We start from the raw sequence: 24,313 nt of genomic DNA, 5'->3' as shown, positions 1-24,313 counted from the left end.
CTCCCGCAGGACCTCAAGCCGGTCATCGATGGGATGGATGGAATCAAAATCTCTCAGGGGCTCGGGCTGCAGGACTTCGACCTCATCAGGGTCATCGGGCGCGGGAGCTACGCCAAGGTCCTGCTGGTGCGGCTGAAGAAGAATGATCAGATTTACGCCATGAAAGTGGTGAAGAAGGAGCTGGTCCATGACGATGAGGTGAGAGCCGCCTCCCGCGGAGGGAGCGCACAGACTCTGGGTCCTGGTTTCTTTGCTGAATCTTAATTCTGCCTTCTTGGACTTTTTTCGTTTAATTGAAGTAAAACGCACATAAACTTTGCCACTTTGACCGTTTGAAAACACACGGCTCAGTGGCGTTTACACATTCACGACGTTGTGCAACCGTCAACGCCATCCAGCTCCAGGGCGTGTTCAGGCCCCAAAAAGAACGCCGTCCCAACTGAGCAGTCGCTCTCGTCCCCCTCCCCCAGCCCCCGAAACCACCGATCTGCTTTCTGTGTCTGTGGATTTGCCTGTTCTGGACGTTTCATAGAAACGGAATCGTACACTACGTGGCCTTTTGTGTCTGCTTCTCTCACCGAGCGTGTTTCCGAGGCCCATCCGCATTGTGGCATGTGTCAGAACAGCCTTCCTTTTTATGGCCAGATCGTGTTCCATTTTATGAATATTCCGCATTTGGTTTATCCGTCCGTTGGGCTGTTTACACCTCACGGCTGCTGTGAACGCTCCTGTGCGGGTGTGTGTTTGTCTCTGTTTCTGGTTCTCCTGGGTGTTTTCCCAGGACTGGAATTGCTGGGTCATCGGTAACACTGTGTTAACTATTTGAGGAGCCACGACTGTCTCCCACGGCAGCTGCACCGGTTACGTTCCTGCCAGCGATGCGCAGGTTCCGGTGTCTGCGCATCCTTTCCAGCTCTTGGTATTTTCTGCTTTTTGATTGTCGCCGTTCTAGCGGGTATGGTGGTATCTCACTGTGGTTTGATTTGCATTCCCGCAATGACTGATGATGTGCAGCATCTTTTCGTGGGCTCCTTGGCTTCACGGACTTTTGATCTTTTTCTTTCACACCTGAATGCAGGTTCATAGCTCTTAGGAGCAGAGAAAAGACTGATATATAGAGAACAGTAATGTTGTTACTAAGCAGCTGCTAGCACATAAGGTGACTTGGAGCCACCAGACCGGAAGGGTTCCCCTGGCTCCACTCCCCCGCCCCCGGCCCAGGCTCATGGTTTGGAGGGTGGAGCTGGGGCTGAACTTGAGCTTTCACTTGCCCTCCCAGCAAGGTGCATTTCTGCAGTGCACAGACTACCCACTGGCCCCTCAGCCCTGCATGCTGAGCTTGCAAGTGGGTAGTAGCGTCCGCACCTTACAGCTGAGGAAGTTGAGGCTCTGAGAGGTGTGGTGCCCTGCCAGCATCTCTGCTTCTGGTCCACGGCACCTCAAGATGGTTCCAAACCCCCTTTCCAGCCTACCAGCTGGCTTGGCTGCAAAGTTAATGGAACGTATGAGGTTAAGTTTGCAGAACCTCGAGGGAAAAGGCCTTCAGAGGAGAGCCGCTGCTTAGGTTTGTTCTCTCTGCATCCTCAGATCGTCCCCTGGGGGCCGAGACACGCAGGCATGGGGACTTTTAGGTGGTCTCTGTGGGTGTCTGTGCGCATGTCTGTGAGAGATGCAGGTGTCCCGTGGCCACACACCTGGGCCGTGGACATAGTGCCACGGGCACTGCAGGGGGCTGGTGGCGGCCAGCAGAAGGATGTCCACACCCTCATCCCCGGACCCTGTGAACACGAACTCACTTGGAAACGGGGTCTTTGCAGAATGTAGTTAAGAATCCTGGGGAGATCCTGGGTTATCTGGGTGGGCCCTGAATCCAGTGACAAGTGTCTTTTTAGAGAAAGATCTGAGACAGACAGAGGAAAAGACCAACACACAGAGGAGTTGAGGAGAAGATGGAGGCAGGGAGGTGAGCCGAGGAGCTCCTGGGGCGCAGAAGCTGGGAGAGGCGGGAAGGACCCCCCCCAGGGCCTTCGGAGGGATGGAGGCCCTGCCGACACCCTGATTTCACACTTCCGATCTCAGAACAGTGGGAGAATAAATGTGTGATGTTTGTAGCCCCCGTCTGCAGCGCTTTGTTAAAACAGGCTCAGAATCTATCAGTAGGAAGGAGGCAGCCGCAGCCAGTGGAAGCCCTGGTGCCTGGATCTCGGGGGGTGGGGAGAGCACTCTCAGCGACCCCCCAGGGGTTTCAGCCTGAACGCCCGGGTACCTTTGGCGAGCAGATGGCGGGGCTGGTCGAGAGTGCTGGGGGAGGCCTGCTTTGCAGTGTGCAAGGCCCAAGTGGAGATGCTGAGCAGGCATGGCATGAGCAGGTCTGGAGCTTGGGGAGAGGTGGGGCTGGGGATCCTTCGCAGGGACAGATGGGGTTGAGGCCATTCCACTCAAGGGTCTCCTGGGGGAGAGGGGAGAGAAGAGCGGGGGCTCAGGACGAGCCCAAGGAGCAGGAACTGGCCGGTCTCTGGCCCGCTAAAGGGAAGCCCACTGAGAGTCCGCTCATTTGTCTCCACAAACCTTCAGCGGAAGGCAGCCCTGCTTTGGACATAGCCCTTTCCCTCCCGCCTTCCTGACCCTAGGATGAGGGGTTTAACCTTGGAAGCTTTGGGAACCTCATCCAGCTCTGCTTTCTGGGGTTGGAGTGGAACCAAAGATAGGGAATCGTCATGACCCTAAACTTGACTTGACTTTGCAGCTTTTCCCCAAGCTCTCGCGTGAACTGGACGGAGGCAGCTGGTGGGAGGAGCTGGTGCTTGGGAGACGGGTGTGGGACAGAGAGGAATCTGCTTAGCCCTCCATCCTCCGTTTCCTCATGTCTTAAGTGGAGATAATAATGCCAACCTCCCAAGGCTGCCATGGGGAACACATGAGGCAGTGCACGGATAGCCTGTAGCCCAGAGGCCACACACAGCTGGCAATGGTGGCTTTGATGGTGGTGGCAGATGGTGATAAATGATGATGACAGATGTTGGATAATGGTGCTGGGGGTGGTAATGGATGGTGGTGATGAAGATGGTGATGGTGGTGATGAAGATGGTGGTAATGATGGTGAAGGTGGCACATGATAATGGATGATGGTGATGGTGACGGAGATGGTGGTGATGATGATAATGGATGATGGTGATGGTGACGGAGACGGTGGTGATGATGATAATGGATGATGGTGATGGTGACGGAGACGGTGGTGATGATGATAATGGATGATGGTGATGGTGACGGAGACGGTGGTGATTGATGATGATAATGGATGATGGCGATGATGGTGAGATGTGCTGATAATGATGATGATAATGGTGGATGATAATAGATGGTGGTGGTGGAGATATATTTCTTAATGGCATTTTTCTTTTCTGTTCTCTGCATTGTCTTTCCACAAGCGGAGGTGAGAGACATTCCTCTCTTGCCTCTCCTTCTCCAGGATGCCTGTGAGGGATGTTCAGCAGCCTCGTTACCACTCCTGGTTTCTGTTTCAGGACATCGACTGGGTGCAGACAGAGAAGCACGTGTTTGAGCAAGCATCCAGCAACCCCTTCCTGGTTGGCTTACACTCCTGCTTCCAGACGACGAGTCGGTAAGAAGAGGAGGGTGTTCCTGAGATTCTGTTGATTTCTGATTTGCGTGGAAGCGGAGCTGGCATGAGGCTTCTCTGTTGTCTGTAGGGTTCTCCCAATTGCAAGTATGGGGTGTGTTTTTTTTGGTTCATCACATTAGCTTTGTTGTTCTCGTTGGCTGGTGTCATATTAAGTAAATTTCACACGTCTGAACCTAAATTATTTAATTCTATTTACAAAATCTTTATTGAAAGCATCCCACTGAGTGCAGGCATGGGGCCAGGTGTCAGGGTGCCACTGTGAACGGGAGGTGTGTTTCTGTGCTTATGGATCTTACTGACGAATGGAATAAATTAACACTAACAGCTTCACTTATAAGCTTTCTATATATTGGAATTCCACTGCTTTAAAAAAGTTTGAAGACTACTGGTCTAGGATCTTCAATGTATACTCTGTTTAGAATATGTTCTGTGTCAGGGTCCTCAGGACCGGCCCCAGGTTGGATGATTTACCAGGAGGACTTACAGGAGTCAGCACATAGTCACGCTCATGGCTGAGATTTATTGCTGTGAAAGGATATAGAGCGGAACTGGCAAAGGAGAAGGTGCAGGGGGCGAAGTCAGGAGGAAAGCAGGAGCAAGTTTCCGAGAATCCTCTCCCTGTGGAGTCAGATGGACACACTTAATTCCTCAAGCAAGGAGTTGTGACCACTCAGGGTTTTTACTGGGGGCTGGTCACATAGACACCCTCTACTGGGCACGTACCAAAATTCCAGACTCCCAGAAAATAAGCGGGTGTTCAGCAGAAACCGCGAATGGTTTAAGCACGGTGAGCCACGCTTATCCATTAGGGAAAGCTTTATGTCAGCATAGAGGGTGGCCTACCATTCAAGGGCCCAGCCTCTGGCTCAGGGCCACCCTGAGAGCAGGCCTTCCCAAGGACAGCAGCCTCGGTTCTGCTGCGTTAGCCCTTCCTGCCTCATGCTTCAGCTGTAAATAGACCAGCGGCTCAGAGACGTCTGCATCCGCCCTCAGTCCTCTCCTGATCTTTGGTCCCCTGTTCCCACCTGTGCTGGCTGGCCACCTGTGTGTCCACAGCACCTGGGATCAACTGACCTCTCCCCAAACCTGCTTAGCTTGCTGTGTGCCATGTGGTTAATGGCATTCCCATCTTCTCCGTCGTCCAGGCTGGGACATCTGCAGTCGTCCCCTCCCCGAATCTCACTGATTCCGCCTCCTAAACAGGTCTCAGCATTGGTGGGATAGTGGTGAGCTTAGCTGCCTTACTAAATACGTCTCAGATTCCTCCCTTTCTGTCCCACCTGAACCCCAGCCACAGCCTCCCCAGGGCGTCTGGCCCCTGGTGCTCCCCAGGCTGTCCGTTCCCCCATGTTGGAACTAAGCCAGGTTGAAAACATAGATCTGGTGTCTTTCTCCTGCTTCACGTCTCCTCTGATCTGTTTCCCAGCTGCTGCCGGGATATAGCCCAGGCTCCTCGGCAGGTGCACGAGGTCGCTGTGACCACGCTCCACCTGTGTCCCTCTGCTAGCTCCATCTTTGCCGGGCTGCCTCATGGGGCCTGGCCTTCCTCGCCTCCTCTCCTCCTGCTCAGAGCCCTCCAGAAAGGCCAGGAGACTAAGGTTCTCTTTGTTGTGTCCCAGTGCACTTTCTCTGTGTAGCTCTGACCACGGTCTCGTGGAATGACGGAACACGCCCAGGGAAGCGCAGCCGGCCCCAGTCCCTGTACTTCCTAAACGGACTGCAAAAAAGAGTTTTGTTTTGTTTTGGGTAATTTTACCATGTAAACTTATAGGGATGTGGATGCAAAAGGCTCATCTGTTTCAACTTCATTTCCATCTCCATGGCCTGGAGCACTGCACTTTCTGCATGCACGTCCCTGGGAATCTTTTCCACATCACATGTTCCCAGGTGCGTTGTTAGAACTTTGAAAAAAAAACTCATCCTGTGTGAGCCCCATGACTCACACCTGATCACTTGCTCACACTTGATCACAGTGACCACTTACTGTCCTATTTTTCACACTGACGTCCAGAAGACGGTGTTCAACACGCGACATTCTGGAGGCTGCGTGTCAGGAGTAATTACTGTGCACGTCTAGCTCTTTTGCCTCTGATTTTTACAGAATCAGTCCGTGACCTCTGGAAGCACCTAAACTTGCTTGCTCAGGATAGGGTGTCTTTTCCAGGCTGTTTTTAGGTGCCTGCTTTAACCCCACATTTTGTACATGCCTGTCTCCCCAATTGGGTGTGAACCCCTTAGAGTGGGCTGTGCTGGGTATCGAGCGTTTGGTTAATACCTGGCACCTCGTAGGCAGTCGTGGTGTTAAAGGATTTTAAGGTACAGTCCTGTCTTTGTTACAAATATGAAGTGAACGTGTGTCAGAGTTTATGAGACTCACTGATCAGCGAGGGTCCGGGAAGGTGTTACAACCGGTTCAAAGGAGAGTGCAAATTCCTGCACACATTTGGGTGATCAGGGACCTAAGGGAGGGCTGCATGTGGGTGCAGACGGTTTCAGGTTGGGGGGGGGGAGTTGGGCGTCCTCCACCAGACAGACCTCATTTGCACATCTGTATGCAGGCACAGTTCGCACACTCTCAGTTGTGTGTAATTTACAGAGTTGGAAAGTTGCTCCAAGACAATGAAAGGCCCCATAGAAACAGAGCACTGGGAGGGCACGTGCCCCACAGCACGCGGTTTCCCACAGACACCAGTCCTCATTTTGGTCTGTTTCAAAGCCTTTCACAGTTTTCCCTGACAGCGGCGCTGCAGGGGCTCAGAGACAGGGGCTTGGGTTCAAATTCTGGCCCCTCCTCTTACTGGCTGTGCTACCTTGCACAGGGTAACCTCTCTGTGCCCCGGTTTCCTCTTCTGGGAACAGGGAACAGCAGGAATGCCCACCCCATAGGTTGCTGTGGGGATTAGTAAGTGAAGATATCAGTGTTTACAGCGAGGCCGCTCCTGGTAAAGGGCATAAACCTGAGCTGCAGGCCTTCCTTCCTGTTGGCGCTATGCTTTTGAACAGATAACCCGTACGTTGTCTGAGCCCCTGAGGGGAGAAGAACCCGCAGCTCCCAGCCAGGCTTGCATGTGGGCACTGCCCCCGAAGTCCTCCCCAACCTGGCCGGTGTGTGCCGAGCAGAGCCGCCAGGACGCCTGCGAGGACTGGAGTTGTGAGATGCGACGGGGCCTCAGAGCAGATGAGGCTGGTGCGTGTCTCCTGATGCCAGGGAGGGCGTGGCAGGACTGACTGAACAACCTGGGGGTGGAAGTGAAGGTCTGGGGTCAGCAAGCAGCTGTGGATATGGAGGCCGGGGGAGCCAGAGCCAGCAAGAGAGGTCGGGCCACGTGCTGGTGGTGACGGCTGACGGTCCAGGTGGGCAGAGCGGGGCTGGGTCGAGTCATCAGCAAACAGCCTCGTGGCGGGTTGGAGGAAAAGCAGGTTCTCGAGGGGCTTCTGGCAATAGAGGGGGCGCCAACACGACCCACGAGTGACTGGTGCAAGGATGGGGCGAAAGGGCGTGAACTCGGCAGGAGTCATCCTGAGACCGTGAGAGGGCAGCTTCTTCCTCTGTGGGAACATGAGTCACTGCGCTTTCAGAATGCAATGAATTTGTTATCGTCATAATTTAAACCCAGAATAGAAAGAGCAGACGTTGAGTGACACATGGCAGAGCAGGGCGTGGGGTACAGTCATTTCAGCCTTTGTTCTCCTGATGAATGGTGACGGCTCAGAACCCCTGCTTTTGCCCACTTTTCCTCTGGATCGCCTAAAATGGTGAAAATGCAACCTCGACCCCTCGGGCTCCCGGAGCAGGCCCACACAGGCCAGTGGACTGCCGGCAGCAAGGGCAACACGGGGGACAAGATTCTTCCATCAGAACTGATTGAGACTCACCCAGGGCATTGTGGAGGGGTCAGGGGTTTTGTTTTATTTTTACGTCAGGTGTGAGCAGACTGTGTTGTGTGGAAACACTGCACAGCCGTTGGTGAACCATCCCGAGTCCTGAACGGTGAGGGCCCCTCGGGGTGCAGCCTCCACCCAGAGCCTGGGTGCTGAGTCCTGCCGCTGGGGACCACACGCACACCTGAGTGAAGGCGACTCGTTGTTTCTCCCTGATCTGGAGGCGACTGGCTGCCTTTAGACCAGGACAAGTCTGGGGTGGGGCGTGTTGTTGCCGTGTGCTCGGGAACAGAAGTACGTGGGTGCCGGCCATGCTCTGCACAGGCCACCGTCCTCGGACCATCCCGTGAGGACGTGGTGACCTCGGTGCGCGACACATGGGTGACTGCGCGGAGCTGAGGCCGTGGTGCCGCCGCTCCCTCCAGCCCAGGAGGCCCTGTCCCGCTGTGTCCCTCCCCAGGACAGGCCTCGCTCGGGCTGGGCGGGGGCACCCCGACGAACCCCAGGGCTCCTTTTCTCAAAGGAACTGTTGGGACCAGACCTGAAATTGTGTTTTTGGCAACTATTAAATGATGTTAGAAACCACATAAAAGAACAGCTTCTTTTAAAGGACCGTGCACGACGCAGGGAAGTGCAGAGAAGGAAGCACCGCGTCTGCTCAGCCGCCGCGCCCCAGCCTGTCACCCCTCGTTTTGCTTCCTCCTCCTCTTCGCTGTTAACTTTTCCACATGGACTAGAATCAACCCGTCTTGCTCCAGAAAGAAAAAGAAACTGGCATTCTTGTGGGGATTTGTTAAGTTCAGGAATTACCTGAGGGAAACGGACATCCTTGTGCTGTTGGCTCTCCTGCTCAGGCGTGCGGTTTTCCTTTTCATCTGTTCACAGCCTCTTTCTGGAGATTTTAAAGTTTTCTTCATGCAGATTTTTCACTTCCTTGCTTAATTTTTGTCCTGAGTGTGTATCTCTTCTGTTTCTATTTAAAGAGCTCTTTTCTTCTGCTGTAGCGTCCAGCGACAAGCAACGTGGTTTCTCCGTGTTAACTTTGTACCTCATGGATTCTTTCTTTAGTGATTTTCAGGTGGTTTCTTGTGCGTTCGGAGGTGCTGTGATAACGTCCACGAAGAGGAGTAACGCTACCCCTCCTTTCCAATTCCGACACCTCTGTTCACTTCTTTCTCTGTCTGCAGACATTGGCCGGTACCTCCCTCCTTCGGGGTGACAGGTGGTGGTGGGCAGACTTCCTCTTGACCCCATGGGAATGCTTCTGGTGTTTGCGCTGCGGGCCAGCTGGGCCTTGGGAAAGCAGAACCAAATCACTCTACGCGTCTCAGACAGACGGCATCAGCATTTGCGACCACGACGGGCTGGAGGGCTGTGGGGAGAGGAAGAGGGGAGGGAGGGGGCAGAGATCAGGGCCCCCTCCTGCGGCCACCGCACTTGGTTCCGGCTCCGCAGAAGAGGTGCCCCTTCTGCCAGGGCCGGAGGCCCAGGAGGGGCTGCCCCTGCCTGAGCTGTTGGGAACAGGAACCGCCCTCCTGGTTCCTGGGCCCGTCATCTGTTCTCCTCCAGGGCCTTCCGCTGGTGAAGCGGCCTGGGAGACGCAGCTCGCGGGCTCCCAGACCCGGCAGTGCGAGGAGGTTATAGACAGGCTGAGAGAAGGGGGACCAGTAACTGTCAGACAGTTATCATTTATCTTAAAGAAGTTTACGTCTGTTTCTACTTTACTATCAGGAAAGAACATTGAGCTTTTTCAAAGATCTTCTCACGATTTATGAGGGTTATTGTTATGAGTTTTGCTCCTTGGGGCCTCTTAACGGATGAATGGCATCACCATAATGTATTTCCTAGTGTCGAACTATCCTTGAATTCCTGGGGAAAACTGTCCCTGGTCTTAGTGTATTGTTCTGTTAATGTGCTTTTGAATTCAATTTACTAATATTTTATTTAGGATTTTTTCATTGATATTCACATTGATATTTGATTGACCTGTAGTTCCCCTTGCACAATCTCTATTGGATTTTTTAATTGTCCTTATTTTTTATGCTCTGCACCATTCTGAATAGCACTGGAATCGTCTCCTAGCAGGATTCCCTGTGAGACTACCGGGGCCTGGGCTGTTTGGAGGGTAGCTTCCAATTTTTGTTTGTTATTGTTTTCACATTTTCTCAGTGGCAACACACTCACCCTAATCCTGTAGCTGCTTCGCTGTTCTGGTCTCCCCTTCTTTGCTCAGTGTCATTGTCAGGCAGGGTCTCCAAGTCCAGGAAGGGGGTGGGGTTTCATTCCACACATCCTTTCATGTTTGAGAACACCTGCCTTGCCTTCGCACTTGAACCCCAGCTCAGCCAGGTCGCACCTGCCCACAAACGCTCTCAGGTCCTTTGTGGGTGTGTTCTGGCGTTTATCCTCTATGGGGAAATTGGAGCCCAGTCTGTTCATTCCCCCTCTGGTGGGAGAGTTTTTTGGGCAATAGAAAACCCCTTCTAGTGGCCCAGCTTTGTCAGCTTCCTTCTCTATTAGCATCTTTCTCAGAACTTTGATCTTTGGTCCATCTGTGCTCACTGGTTGCCTTAAGTGTTCTTCTTGGTCAGGAATTTGATTTTTGACCATGTCTATCCTGTTGCTGTTTCTGATTTCTGTTTTCTCTCGGTAACAGTGGTGCTTCTATCCTCAAATTGTGCCCTTAGGACTCAGCCTCCCTTTCTTGTCACCCATCATCTTGTGTCTGGGTGCTTATCTTGTTCCTTTTTTCCTTTCCTCTGTTTGCTGAGCGTCTTCTGGGCCGACTCCTTTTCTCCTGCTCCTTCCTCCTGGGACAGCTCCATTGGGGGCTGGCCACCTGCAGTGATGTGAGGCCAGGAACTGAAAGTGGGGTTTCCAAGAGTGGGTTCTGGATTCACCCAAGTTGTCTGATGTCAGATCTTACTAGACAATAACTGTGTGATCCTGGAAAAGTCGTTTAACCTCCTTGTGCCTCAATTTCCCCATTTGTAAAAACAGAGAAAATGCTAGAACTTACCTCATGGTTATCAGTTTAAATGTTAACACACAGATGTGCTTAGAGTAGCGCCTGACATTTAGCAAGAGCTGTAAAAGCTATTGTTCACATTGTTACTGTTTATGCTGGGGATGGCAAACTTTTTCTCAAAGGGCCAGGTAGTAAATATTTTTGCCTTGGAGGGTCACATGGTCTCTGTTGCAACTACTCATCATGGTGGAAAGCAGTAATAGACAATACAGAAAGACAGACACATGGCTGTGTTCCGATAAAACTTTATTTACAAACACAAGTGGTGGGCCAGATGTGGCCAGCCCCTGGTTTATAGTATCGCCTCCTGGTCTCAGGACACTGTGTCTCATGCTATCGGTTTTCCCTCTGGACTGATGTGTGGGTGCTGGGGTTTTATTCCCTGAGGGGTGGAGCACGATTTGGGGGAGTGGTGTGATTAAGTCCCTTGTGCTAAGGAGAAAGTCTGCTCCCAGGCCTTGCTCTCAGGTTCTGTGGGCCAGGGAAACTTTGCAAAAACAGGTGAATCCCATGGCGAGGTCAGCGTTACTGGAGCCTATCCAAGCATATCCTTTGGGGGCAGGGGAACAGAATAAACACAAAAGAATGAACAGCCCCAGCCCCGATAGCGCTGGGTGTTTCTTCAGGACCACGCCCCTGCTGTCGGACGGGGAGTGGTGATCTGTGACTGCTCACCTGGGGTTCTGTTTGCTTTTGTTTCCACTTCTGCATATTTACACACTTAGGAGTTGTTTCTAGCCTAAATATGTGATCAGAACTTGAGAAGATTTGCGGCTCCTTCACTTGCTCTGTGCACGTTGAGCTCTGTCCTCGCCGGGCTACTGCTGGGTGCTCCGGGGAGGCAGGAGGACGGGCACATGGTTCCTGCATCGCGGTGCAGACTCAGCGTGCCGGGAGAGCCCGGGAAAGCCAGAAAGCCATCAGATTTGCTCCCCTCCCCCTTTACTCCCGACTCCCTCCGGCACAAGCCGCTGCTGAGCCGAAAACGCCCCAGAGGAGCCGTTGACCTAAAAATCCACAAGCTGCCCTCAACAGGGTATTTCTGCAAAATTGTATGTGAATTTAATTTTGAAAATGGACTCTTATTAAATGCAAGAAAGATCTTATCAGGAAAGAAACCACGTGGTAAGTTGTTTGGAGACCCGAAAGGCCCTGTGTGCGTCCAGATGACTTCACGCAATCCGGTGCTTTAAATCACAGGACCGGGCCGGCCCCGGCCAAGGCCCCAGCAGCCCCCTCGACTGCTCTTCATGAAGGGGCAGCTGGCGTCTCAGACTCACTGTGGCCAGATCAGCGCTCCCGATCCCCCACCCCCCACCTGCGGCTCCGCCTCATCCCCACGCTGGAACCCACCTGGAGCCCCACCCACTGCTTTCTTCCCTGGCACCCAGCCCACCACACTCTCATCAGCTCTGCCTCGGCCCCTTCCTGCTGCCCGACCCCAGCCCAAGCCACCTGTGCTCACCTGGCAACAGGGCACCCCCTTCAATCCTCAAGGCCACCCACTCTCCCCTCCCTGGGGTCTGTTCAGACTCAGTGGCTGAAGCGATCATTGACCGGATGTTGTCGTCCCCACCACCTGGCCCGTGCACCTGCCACCTGCTCTTCTGGCCTTTCCTCTGATGGGCCAAGCTGGTCCCCTTGGCCTCGGGGTGGTCCTGCAGCTCTTTGCTCTCGCCCTGCTCCCACATGCCATCCCGGCCTCTGCTCCCTGGCCACCTAGACACACAGCACCCTCCCCACCCCCAGTGGGCCTCTGGCCACCGCCCCTGCCTCCTTTTTACCTTTTTTACCCTGAGGCAGGCCTGGCACTGTTAGGAGAGCAAATAACTGTGTTGGATGAAATGAATGAATGAGTGGAAGTTTTTTGTTTTTTCTCTTCTGAGATTGACTACATTGGGGTCAGAACTGAGCCGCGTCTGCTGACGGGCGGGGTCTCCGGGCGTCCCCTGCGAGGACGCCTTGATGACCTGGGCACAGAGCTCTGCCGTGGCCTCGGCCTCCCTTTTCAGTCTGGGCTGCTTTCCCTGCTGACCCCTGGAGCGGGTCAGGCAACCCCAGGCAGCCTCCTTTCTCTGGCCTCTCGGGAGGCGGGTTGACATGCTAGTGAAAAGAGACAGGCCGGCAGCGGGAACGGTCCGGTTTTCCCAGGAGACGGAGGCTCCTGGAAGGCTCTCAGCCCCAAGGGCTTCTTCGTGTTGAGTGTCTGGCACGAGATCGCACTGGCCGCCGTGTCACTGCCGCCTCCATCACCCTCTCTCTCTCGCTCAGGTTGTTCCTGGTCATAGAGTACGTCAACGGCGGGGACCTTATGTTCCACATGCAGAGACAGAGGAAGCTTCCGGAGGAGCACGCCAGGTGGGCATGGGCGGGCGGGCGTGGGCCCGGGAGGAGGGGCGGGCATGGGGACCTTCCGAGGGAGGTCAGCCGTGAGCTGGAGGGAAAGAGATGAAATCTCGGGGAGATGGCAGAGGTCACTGCTTTCCCCTGCGGTGTGACATTCCACAGCCGCTCAGGAGTCGTAGAATCTGGGAGGGTCTTCTGCGTCTCTGAGGCTCAGACCCAGCCCGGGGATCCAGACCCTCCAGGAGCAGAGTCAGGACTTATCTGGGGGAAGCAGGTGTTTTGTGGGAGGGGTGTGTGTGTACACTGTCCTGGTCTGCCCTTTCACCCGTTTCCAAAGTGGGGGACAAGTTCCAACGATAAATGTGCCTCAGGGGATGTCGCGGCCGGCACCTCCAGTTCTGTTTCACTTGGATACACAGCAGGGGTCTGCTTGGCACAAGGAGAAAAATAATCACCGTTTCTCTTTAAATGATGCTTAGGACCACCCACCCCTTCCTTTCCTCTGGCCGTCGCCCAGTGCCCCCTGCAGCCCGGGCGCATGGGTGTCTGTTTCCATCCCTTCTTCCTGTTTCCCATCATTTTCCCTTTTCCTCATTTCCTCACTTAAAAAAATTCCATGCAGTTTTGTGAGTCACCTTAGATCCTTTTTGGGGAAAGGCAGATAATAAATCAAGAATAGTGCACTCCCAGGCCAGCCCCATGGCCTAGTGGTTAAGTTCAGCTCGCTCCGCTTCAGCAGCCTGGGCTCGGTTCCTGGGCGTGGACCTACACCACTCACCTGTCAGTGGCTGTGCTGTGGTGGCCCACATACAAAAAGAGGAAGATTGGCAGTGGATGTTAGCTCAGGGCAAATCTTCCTCAGCAAAAAACAGAACAAACAAAAAGAATAGTGCACTCCCCCACACAATCACTTTTTCTTTTAAACTGTGGTCAAAAATATACATAACCTAAAATTCACCAGCTGAACCACCTTTAAGTGCACGGCTCAGTGGCATTAAACACATTCACACTGTTGTGCAACCATCACCACCGTCTGTCTCCAGAACTTTCTCGTCTTCCCCAACTGAAACTCTGTCCCCATTAAACACTCCTCCCCGCCCCCAGCCCCGGCACCCAGCATTCCACTTTCTGTCTCTATGGCTTTCACTCCTTTAGGGACCTCCTATGATTAGGATCACACAGTGTTTGTCCTTTTGTGACTGGCTTATTTCACTGAGCATAATGTCCTCAAGGCCTATCCATGTTGTCGCAGGCATCAGAATTTCCTTGCTTTATAAGTCTGAGTAATATTCCATTGTACTTATAGACCACACTTTGTTTATCCATTCATCTGACGGTGGATATTTGGGTTATTTCCACCTTTTAGCCTTTATGCATAATGCTGCTGTGAACATGGGTGTACAAATATCTATTCGACTCCCTGATTCCAATTCTTTTGGGTGTGTACCCAGAAGAGAAATTGCTGGATCACGTGGTGATTCTATCTGTAATTTTTTGAGGGACCTCCACATTGTCTTCCACAGTGGCCGCAGCGTTTGACATTGTCATTTACATTTACAACAGTGCACGGGGTTCCAGTTTCTCCACATCTTTGCCAACACTTGTTATTTTCTGTTTGGTTTTTGGATAGCGGCCATCCTACTGGCTGTGAGATAGTATCTCATTGTGGTTTTGATTTGCGGGTCCCCTAACAACCAGGATGTCAGCATCTTTCACCGTCTTGTTGGCCCTGTGGACTCGTGAGCGAGAGGACACAGGGTCACCTGGTTGGGGAGCAGTTGGGGCAGTGGTGGTCCCCTCCGCTTTACGCTATTTGCATGGGTCCCTCATCCAGGCTCCTTGTTGGGTTCTGTCTGTTGATGACAGGATGTCTGTCTCCCCCCAGATTCTATGCTGCTGAGATTTGTATCGCTCTCAACTTCTTACATGAGAGAGGGATTATCTACCGGGACCTGAAACTGGACAATGTCCTCCTGGATGCCGACGGCCACATCAAGTTGACGGACTACGGCATGTGCAAGGCGAGCAGCCCCGGTCCCCAAGCAATGCTCCTGCCTGCCTTCCTGGGTCACGGTCAGCCTAGCACCTCGACCTTCTGAAGGTCGAGACCCCACTTGGTGTCAGGCAGAGATGCTGACTGACTGGCCACCACAACTCCGGGGCGACCAGGCCCAGTGCCTCCCACTTTATCTGTCCGAAGTTGGTTTTCTCTGAGGCAGCTCGTTGCACCGATGGGGTCCTATCTGGAGGTTTCCTTCCCTCCTGGTAACTGACTTTGTCCCCACAGGAAGGCCTGGGCCCTGGTGACACGACAAGCACTTTCTGCGGAACCCCAAACTACATCGCACCAGAAATCCTGCGGGGAGAGGAGTACGGTGAGGACGCCGGTCGCTGGGCAGGCAGGGCACGTGCCCGCGCACAGGAGGCAGCATGCACAAAGGCAACCCCAGCCCCCGCACGCTCTCTGTCCGTGGGGTGACAGTCACAGAGCAGAGAGCGAGGGAGGTGGGGCTGCCTGGGGCCAACCCCAGACCAACCCTGGCCCAGCCACCAGAAGGGGGGCGGCTATTGACCAAATTACACCTAAAACACACCCCCTTACTTTGTCCCCAGGCCCCTGTCACCATGCGGCCTCAGCCCCCAGCCCCATCTGCTGTCCCATGTGTCCCCTCGAGTGTCCCCTGGTTGGGAATGGTGGATGGGATTCCTCTTAACGATGACCCTAAGGGCTTGGGAAAGAGGAAAATATGTGCAGCAAAGACCAACCCGGGGGTCTGGGTGCCACCCAGCGGCCGTGGAGAAACGAGGCCATAAACCGTGCCGACCAGAACCTTCTGCAGCCCCTGCAGACACTGGAGTGTCTCCTGCCCTCTTCTCTCTCTGTGTGTGAAATGAAAACGGGATAATAGCGTGTGTGCATGTGTTTGCATGCGTGTGCACCCCCAGGCATTTTTGTGTCCTAGCGTATGCAGTGAAGCATACCAACACGCCATCAAATGTTCCTAAACATTTCATTTGCCGTTAAAGTGGGGGACAGGCAGCCTGCCCCTCGGACGACTGGACACCAGGGAGGCTGCTGTTGGTGAAGGCGCTTAGTAGCCAGAGGAGGAGGACAGACAGCAGGTCGGAGGACCAGGAAAGAGTCTAGAACCCAGCCGGTGACTGGGACCCGTGTGTGGTGGAGACCTCAGGGGCAGCGGCCTCCGCGGCAAAACCGAAGTGAGGTCCCCTGTTCCACTGTGCTCTGGAGTTCATTCCAGACAGAATAACTAGATTTGAACGTTAAACCAAAACAACGAACGTAGAAAAAAAATGTAGGAAAGTGTTTTTGCAATCTTAGAGAAAGGGGTTTTTCAAGCTTAGGTAAATAAAAGGAGAAATGAGAAAGGATGGTGGCCCAACAGATTTGCTCAATTTTATGTGTCCGTGTGGTCGAAGGTGCCAAGAGCAGATTTAAATGCCAGGTGACAATCTTGAAAACGTGTGCAGTGCCAGGTGGAAGGTTAATGGCCGTGATGTGAAAACAGCTTTGCAACTAGTTATGAGAAAGACAGGCAGCCGCAGGACTGGACAGAGGGGAGGCCAGGCCGCTGGGCGGAGCTGGGCACGCCCAACCTCAGCGCTGCTCAGAGAAATGCAGACTGTCTGGCCTGCGCTTCTGCCGCCTCCCGTGACTGGACGTGTCCTGACGACCCAGAGACACGCTTGTCCTGAGGCCGGTGCACGTGCTGACCAGCCGTCGTGACCAGCCCGTGCTCTCCCTCCAGGGTTCAGCGTGGACTGGTGGGCGCTGGGCGTCCTCATGTTTGAGATGATGGCCGGCCGCTCCCCCTTCGACATCATCACCGACAACCCCGACATGAACACCGAGGACTACCTTTTCCAAGGTGCGTGGGATGCATGGCACCAGCCGAGGATTCTGCTGTCCGTCCGTCCCCCACAGACTAGGTCTCACAGACCTGCCCTCGGGAGGCAGACACCGGGTCGTGGAAGGGGCGATGGCCGTGGGATGGGGAAACCGCTCTTTGACATCACTGGGAGAAAGAATCCGTCCTGATTTAGCCCAGACTCCCTCCTGCCGCGGCCGGTGTGCGCCCTGGCAGCCTGGGTGGGTGGGGACCGTGCTCACAGAGTGCTGCTCCCGTTCCAGCTGTCATTAGGGATGCTTGCCATCTAGAAGCAAGGAGCACTTGCCCTGGGCCAGAATTAACTGCCCCTGGGGTGCTGGGCCAGGATCGGGGCTGTCCCCATGCTGCCCTCTGGCAGCCGTGTGCAGAGGTGCCTGTGTACCTGGGGACACAGGGCCAGCGGGGCCGCTGTTGGTTCATGTGTGATCCTGAATGCACATGACCATGTGTGCCCAGGGCACAGAGCGGGGTCAGAGGCGCTCTGCAGGCCAGGCACCCTGCTGGGGTGGGAAGGGGTCTCCAGGACACCGAGAACACCCCCCATGCCCCTGCTGGGAAAGGCTTCCGGGAGCCGGGCGGACGGCCCTGGGCAGTGGCAGGGAGCACGGCTTCTCACGGGGACCCCATTGTTGCAGTGATCCTGGAGAAGCCCATCCGGATCCCCCGATTCCTCTCCGTCAAAGCCTCCCACGTCTTGAAAGGATTTTTAAACAAGGTACGCTCATGGCCGCCATGACAGACATGCTGTCTGTGGCTGCCTGGGCCCAAGCTCCTCTGTCACGGGGCCGAGGCTCGACCACTGCAATGGTCATTGAGTGTCTGCTCCAGGACGTCTTGGTGTGGGTGTGGCTCTGCTCCGTTATTTGAGCTCTGTCCTATGAATCACCAGTTGTTACTAACACTTAAGACAGAACGACGAGAAGTTACACCAAAGAGGAATTTAGTGAGGCGTTAACATGGGCGAGATTTTTAACCAAGGGAATGTCTCATCTTCCCCTGATGGCTAGGACCCTCCAGAGGCGGTTGTTCAAGCACCGTGAGTCACGAGGGTGGGCAGGCTGGTTCCCAGTTGAGCACGGGCTGCGAATCGGGGCTGCTCTGCTCTGAGCTGACCTGTCCTTATTTGAACTCTGACCCCTAGGACCCCAAAGAGAGGCTCGGCTGCCGGCCACAGACTGGATTTTCTGACATCAAGTCGCACGCGTTCTTCCGCAGCATAGACTGGGACCTGGTAAACATCTCACAACCTGGCAACCCCTCCCCGTGGTAGATGGGCCTCGCGGTCCGCGGCAGGAGGTGTGGCAGGCACTGCCCTCAGGGCCCCGGGGCTGAGCTGGAAACTGACGTTTGATTGAGAACAAGGAGAGCAGGGGCCGTGACAAGCCCCCGCGGGTGGTGCTTCTTGGCGCTCCTGGGAGAAGCCTTGCTGGGCATTCCCCGGCCCAGCGGGCTGCAGGGGTCCCGTGGGGGAGGGACGTCTTCCGTCTGTGGCCAGCGCCCGGCTGACTGTGGAATCCACAGGTGGGGGCTGGCCCAGAGAGGGCATTTTCTTTGGTTTCATGGTTGGTTTTCCAGAAGCCGCGGTTCTGCATCCCATCTCGGGACGCAGCCGACAGTGCAGTGTTCAAGCACTTTCAACTCTAGCGCTGGGTTTCCTGGTGTAAAAGGAAAACGAAACTAATTTGTTTCAAAATACATAAATTGTTACAGAATTACTGAAGCATAACCTTTAAAATATGCTTTTTTGAGGAAAAAAAGATTAGATAGCTATTGAGTAAAGGTTGAACTTTAGCTTGCCCTAGAGCAGAGGAAAGCCGGGCTCCAGGCCCCGGGACGCCCCACCCCTGAGCGTTGCAGGCAGGCCACTCCCTCCAGTCACTGTCACTGTGCATCTGGGGGCTTCCGTCTGTGCATCTGTGGGGCCCCGGGAGGAGGGGCAGGGGCAGCCAGGCGTCCCCGGTGCCCAGGACCCTGGTGGGGCGAGGGGAGCCGTCAGTGCAGCGCCTGGGGGGCACTGGAGGGGGTGTTGTTTTCCATGAGGGGGACGGGGAGACGGAGGAGGGGGAGCAGCAGTCAGACGAAATGGGGCCAGGGCCCTCTGCCCTGACAGGTCCCCACAGGGCGGCACGATTGCGCTGGCCGCCTCCTGGAACCCCCTCTCCTTGGCCCCAGTTCTTCCTGCCGTGCCCACTTCGTGTTGTCCAGACAAGCTGGGCCTCTGCCCTCCGGCTGAGCCACAGCTGGCGATCCAAAGGCCCCGGCGGGTCCCTCGCTCACTGTACGCTGGCCAGCACACCTCGCCCCAAGGCAGCTCCCAGACGGTCGTTTTCCTGGTATCTGACCTTCTCCTGGGTCTGGAACGTCTCAGAATAAACAGTGGGCCGTGTGACACCAGCTGGCCTTGCCCCGAGCTTTTGCATTGAGCCATCAGAGGTTTAGGATCTAGTGATACATTTCTCAGTTTTAGGGTTTCGAGGTGGTCATTTTGCCAGCTTACAATGGCATTTTATGTAGCGCCTGGCTCTTTGCTGGAATGTTCCACTTTCTCTTGGCAAGTGCAGAGAATAAGATTGACTTGACGGGCGACTCTGGGCAGCCCCCGTCTGGGGGTCTCACATCGGTCTCTAGATGGTCTATGTAGGTCTGTTCTTGGCACATCCCAGCTCCTCACAGGCCTGGTGCCCTCTCATCGGCTGCTGGATGTAGCGTATAAATCATTTGAGGCCCACGTTCTCCTCCACAAACCTGGGTCGTGGCACTCCAGAATTGCCCCAGAAGAGCCAAGGCCAGGCTGCAGGGGGCCGGCTGGCTTCCTCTTCCCCATATTCCTGGCTGCTGCCCTGGGGGTCCTGGCCCCGCTTGGGGGAGGTCCCGTCCCTGGCAAGTCTAGGGTCTGACTTTTGTCCCTGGTCTGTGAGGCCCGCACAGGACTCGCTGCCAACTACCAGCTCCTTCTGGCCCTGCTCCTGGGGTTCGCTCAGCACCCCGTGAGCTCTGGGGCTTTAGGAAGAAGTTCCCATGTTCTGTCCGGATTTCTCTAGTTGTCTTCAGCAGGACGGGTGGTGGGCTTACCGCTGCCTCAAATCACAACAAAGCAACAAAACGATGCTCGCCCACCGCCCTCCCTGCTCTTGGAGTGCACGCTGCGCACACGCCGGGGGGTCTGCCGTGCAGAGCAGCGAGGCACCCAGGCGGCGGTGCGGAGGGCAGGGCAGGCCCAGGGCTGCCTCCAGCTTCAGAAGGCGGGTGGCCGCTCCTCCCCCCGAGGGCTCCCCCACCTCTCTGCTCCTCCGCATCCCTCAGGCTCCTCTTGGCTTTCGTTTTAAATTGTTTCTAAAGTTTTATTTATTTTTTAGCAGCTTTATGCAGACGTGATTCACAAGCCAGACGCTCACCCCATTCAAAGTGTACGATTCAGAGGTTTTTAGTGCATTCACAGAGTTGGGAACCGTCACCACAGTCAATCGTAGAACATTTTCATCACCCCAAAAGGAGACCCGTCCCTGTGAGCAGTCGCTCTCCACTCCCCCTGCCCCGGCCCCTGGCAACCACTGATGTGCGTTCTGTCTGTGGATCTGCCCACTCCGGACATTTCATAGAAATGGAGTCAGACACCGTGTGGCCTTTCGTGTCCGGCTTCCTTCACGTAGCATCATGTTGTCAAGCTTCACCTGTGTCGTAGCGTGTGTCATAACTCCATTCCCTTTTATGGCTGAGGACCCACCGCACTTTGCTCATGCACACATCGTCGATGGAGGCTGGGGTGTTCCCACCTCTTGGCTGTCGTGAGCAGTGAACACGTGTGTCCAGGTCTCTGAGCACGCGTGTCCAGGTCTCTGTGTGCACACGCGTGTCCAGATCTCTAAACACGTGTCCAGGTCTCTGTGAACACGCGTGTCCAGGTCTCTGTGCACACGCGTGTCCAGGTCTCTGTGTGCACACACGTGTCCAGGTCTCCGTGTGGACACTATTTTCCTCGCTCTCGGGCAGACGCTGAGGAGTGGAATTGCGGGTCAGCTGCCCAATGGTTTCCCACGGGGGCTGTGCCTAGTCCCTTTTGAGGGCCCACAGGCTGCTCTCCGCTGCCCAGAGGCCCAGTCCTCCGTCTGCAGGGGACGCAGCTCCAGGCTGTCCCTCGGCCGGCGTGCTGGTGTCGCAGGAGCGCGGGGCCCTCGGCTGCGGGGTTTGTGGGTGCGTTCAGGATGCTTCCTTCACTGCGGTGTTTCCAGAGTGGCAAGGAAGGTGGTGGAGACCAGCGGGGGTGGAGGCGTGGGGATTGGGTGCCTGTCCCCGGTCTCTGAGGGTAGACCTGGATGGGGTCACAACTCCAGACCTGCTCCCCGGTCCTCCCTGTTCCCCCCCAGTCCACCCAGACTGCCCTCCCCAGGGAGGTTGCTTGGGTGTCCGCCTGTGGGTGGGGCCGGCAAGCACGCGCCTCCTCAGGCCTCAAGGGCGTGGGCGCCACTGGGCCTTGAAGTCCAGGCTGCAGACCCCCTGACCAGGCTTCCAGAGGGTTGAGGGTGCATGTTCATGGCTCCGGGCTCCATGTCTCCCATGGGTGTAGGGTGACCGCCGGGAGCGCCCCACAGCGACACCCATGTAGCCCGCGCCTCTGGGCCCCCTGCTTGTTTGTGGGGCAGGGTTCCCAGGAGCTGAGGCGGGTGAGAAGCTTGTGGCTGATGGTGAAACCGGCCGTCTCTGTGTGTGATAGCCAGTGCTGTCTTCTGGCTGCGTGGTGGCCGTTCTGATGTCCCCCCACCTGGGGCCGCCCTCCATCCTCCACACTGTGGTAGCAGAGGTGACCATGGCCGTGTGGACAGTGATCTGCTCCCCATCAGTGCCATGAACCAGTTCCCAGACATTTCCACTTGGCCATCTAGTGTGACCAAATCAGACACCAGGGTGCGCCGTATCCCACTGACTCCATGGCCCCTCCCACCCCAGCACACAGCACCAGCTGCCCCCTCACTCAGGCTGCAGACCCTGCAGACCCTGCAGTCCCCCTTGACCCCACTCAGTCCTCGGGGACTCACTCTCCAGGGTCTGGGCCTTCTCCCCACCCCCACTGCTGCCATCTTGGTCCAAGCCAACCACATCTTGGCCAGTTGCCGGTTTCCTGCCTGGCCTCTGCCAGTGGCAGCCTCCTCTGTCCAGTGACCTCCTGCCCCCGCCACTCAGGCTTCACTGAGCCCCTTAATGGTCCCTGACAGATCAAGCATGCTGTTGCCTCAGGGCCTTTGCACGGCTGTGCTCCACTTCCTCACCTCCTTCAGGCCATCACCTCAGACCTGGGGTCCCCTGGCCGCCATGACAAACTCCTCCTCGGCCCCCTTCCAGCATCCTCTCTGGCCACACGGAGCAGGGCTAAGTGGTGGCCTGCATGGGCACGTCACTCCAGGGTGGCACCGTCCCTGTTCGCTACCTTTGAGGAAAAAGGAGGTGACGTGCACATGGGACACTCTCCGAGGGAGGCTGAGGCCACCTCGGGCCCTCAGAGCAGAGGACAGGCCTGGGGTGGCAGGTGGGCTTAGGACCCCGGGTGGGCACCCAGCTGCCCCACTTCCGGGTCTGTTCTGACTCTTGTTATTTAAATCTCTTTAAAGCGTCCCAAGACCTAAGGCAGGGAAAATGGTTTAAGAAATGCCCTTTGTCCACTCTTTATCAGAAAATATTTTGTACTGACGAAGGAATACAGGTAACTGCAGAGGAAAGGTAATGAAGGACGGGAATGCCTGTGTCCCCACAATGCCGCCCGGCTGTGGCCCGTCCCGCTCCCGGGGCCCTGCCTGCTCACAGTGATGCATTCCGAAAGGCCTGGGCAGTCTGTCGTGTGAGCGACGCTGCTCCGGCCCTGAGAGCTGAGGGGTCTGGCCTGCAGAGCCGGCTGCTCCCGGGCCTGGCATGTGGCCACGTGGGAGGGAGCGGACCCAACGTGACAGCTCCAGGAGGCGGGGACCAGTGTCTCTCACTTACGGCTCCATCTCAGCTCTTAGGAACATGCCTGGCCTGGCACAGGTGCGCAGCACACACCTGGTGAGGGCATGAGGGAGAGAGAGTGTGTGGAACTGAGTGTGTGAGCGTGTGAGTGTGTAACTGAGCGAGCGAGCAGGCCCTCACTGTCCTCACCTGTGTGTGCTGAGTGTTGCCCACCCCGGGCGCTCTGCTCGCCGCCCTCTTGGGTCACACGTGTGTGTGAAGGGCAAGTCGGCAGCCGGACCCAGATCCTGAGGAGCCCACGTATCACCTCTGGGCATCCCCTGGGGTTAGAAGTAGTCAGAACGGTCAATCACGACTTTAGTGGGAGGAGGGCCCCGGGGGGACAGGGAGTCACTGAGCGCCAGCGGGGGGTACCTGTGTCCCTGCCAAGTCCCAGCTCCTGTGTGATTGGGGTTCTAAGACGTAAGAAAGAAGGAAAACTCAAAACTGGCTTCATTTGGTTGAAGGGCGGGGCCGCAGACCCCAGCCCACATGGGGCTCCTGTGAGGGAGTTTGGGCCTCATGCCCCATCCAGGTACCAGGCCTGCACAGCCTGCGCTGCCAGCATTTTTCAGCTCAAATAGGATTTTTCTAACTTTAGTTTCTCCTAGACTTTGTGTTTCAAGGGAAAAAAACAGTCAGCATTCAGATGAGGCATCGTAAATGCTCTTTCTTCCTGTTCCATTCTGTGATTTAAGTCCATGCAAAATGCTTGATCCAGTAGACGAGGCACATTGCTGACCTGGCTTCTCGTGTTGTCTTCCAAGCTGGAGAAGAAGCAGGCCCTCCCGCCATTCCAGCCGCAGATCACCGACGACTACGGCCTGGACAACTTCGACACACAGTTCACCAGCGAGCCCGTGCAGCTGACCCCGGACGACGAGTAAGACCTCCCGGGGGGCCGAGGGTCAGGACGCCGTCCTGCTGCCAGAGGGGCATCTGTCCGCCGTCTGTGGTGGGTTTGGTGGGGGGGAGTCTTATGTGAGGGGCCAACCCAGCAGCTGTGCTCTCTGCCTGTGCGCACAGGGACGTCATAAAGAGGATCGACCAGTCTGAGTTTGAAGGTTTCGAGTACATCAACCCGTTACTGCTCTCCACCGAGGAGTCCGTGTGAGGCCGTCATCTCTGTCGTGGACACGTCTGTGAATGACCCCTAACTCTATCCTTAACCACAGCGTATGCATGCCAGGCTGGGCGCAAGGTTCCGGGTGCCGCCAGGGAGGGGCGCTTGCCGCCGAGACCGCGGAGGGAGGCGTCCGGGGTGCTTCTCGGAGCAGAACAGTCTCGCGTCTGGGCCCGCGCGGCCGCTCCGTGCTGGAGGAATTCGCTTCTTGTGCCTGCGTCGCGGAGGACCCGCGGTGACCGTGTCCGAGGGAGAAACTGTCCCATGATTTCGAAGGTGCACACTTTCCACAGAAACAGAACTCACCTGCTCCACCAGGAGAGTTAGCCTGTAATGCCCCGAGGAATAAAACGTACCGATGATGTTGAAGCTTCCCTTTGATGCCTTTTTTCCGTGTGGCACCTGCG

The 24,313-nt window shown here is 55.7% G+C and overlaps 1 protein-coding gene across 5 annotated transcripts in view; it reads left to right on the top strand.

Moving 5' to 3' along the window:
* Window positions 1-24,275, top strand: part of PRKCZ (protein kinase C zeta) — a 112,148-nt gene extending 87,873 nt beyond the window's left edge. For all 5 annotated transcript variants that reach the window (XM_023635945.2, XM_070261112.1, XM_005607580.4 and 2 more), the window contains 10 exons: window positions 10-198; window positions 3,525-3,622; window positions 12,825-12,911; window positions 14,785-14,920; window positions 15,187-15,274; window positions 16,667-16,786; window positions 17,443-17,522; window positions 17,949-18,038; window positions 23,551-23,666; window positions 23,810-24,275. In XM_023635945.2, coding sequence (XP_023491713.1) covers window positions 10-198; window positions 3,525-3,622; window positions 12,825-12,911; window positions 14,785-14,920; window positions 15,187-15,274; window positions 16,667-16,786; window positions 17,443-17,522; window positions 17,949-18,038; window positions 23,551-23,666; window positions 23,810-23,897 — 1,092 coding nt within the window. In that variant the 3' untranslated portion in view covers window positions 23,898-24,275. The remainder of the gene's footprint in view (window positions 1-9; window positions 199-3,524; window positions 3,623-12,824; window positions 12,912-14,784; window positions 14,921-15,186; window positions 15,275-16,666; window positions 16,787-17,442; window positions 17,523-17,948; window positions 18,039-23,550; window positions 23,667-23,809) is intronic.
* The last annotated feature ends 38 nt before the right edge of the window (window positions 24,276-24,313 follow it).

Source organism: Equus caballus, chromosome 2 (assembly GCF_041296265.1).
Source record: "Equus caballus isolate H_3958 breed thoroughbred chromosome 2, TB-T2T, whole genome shotgun sequence".
Classification (NCBI taxonomy): domain Eukaryota; kingdom Metazoa; phylum Chordata; class Mammalia; order Perissodactyla; family Equidae; genus Equus; species Equus caballus.
This window is presented reverse-complemented; position numbering and strand designations above follow the sequence as displayed.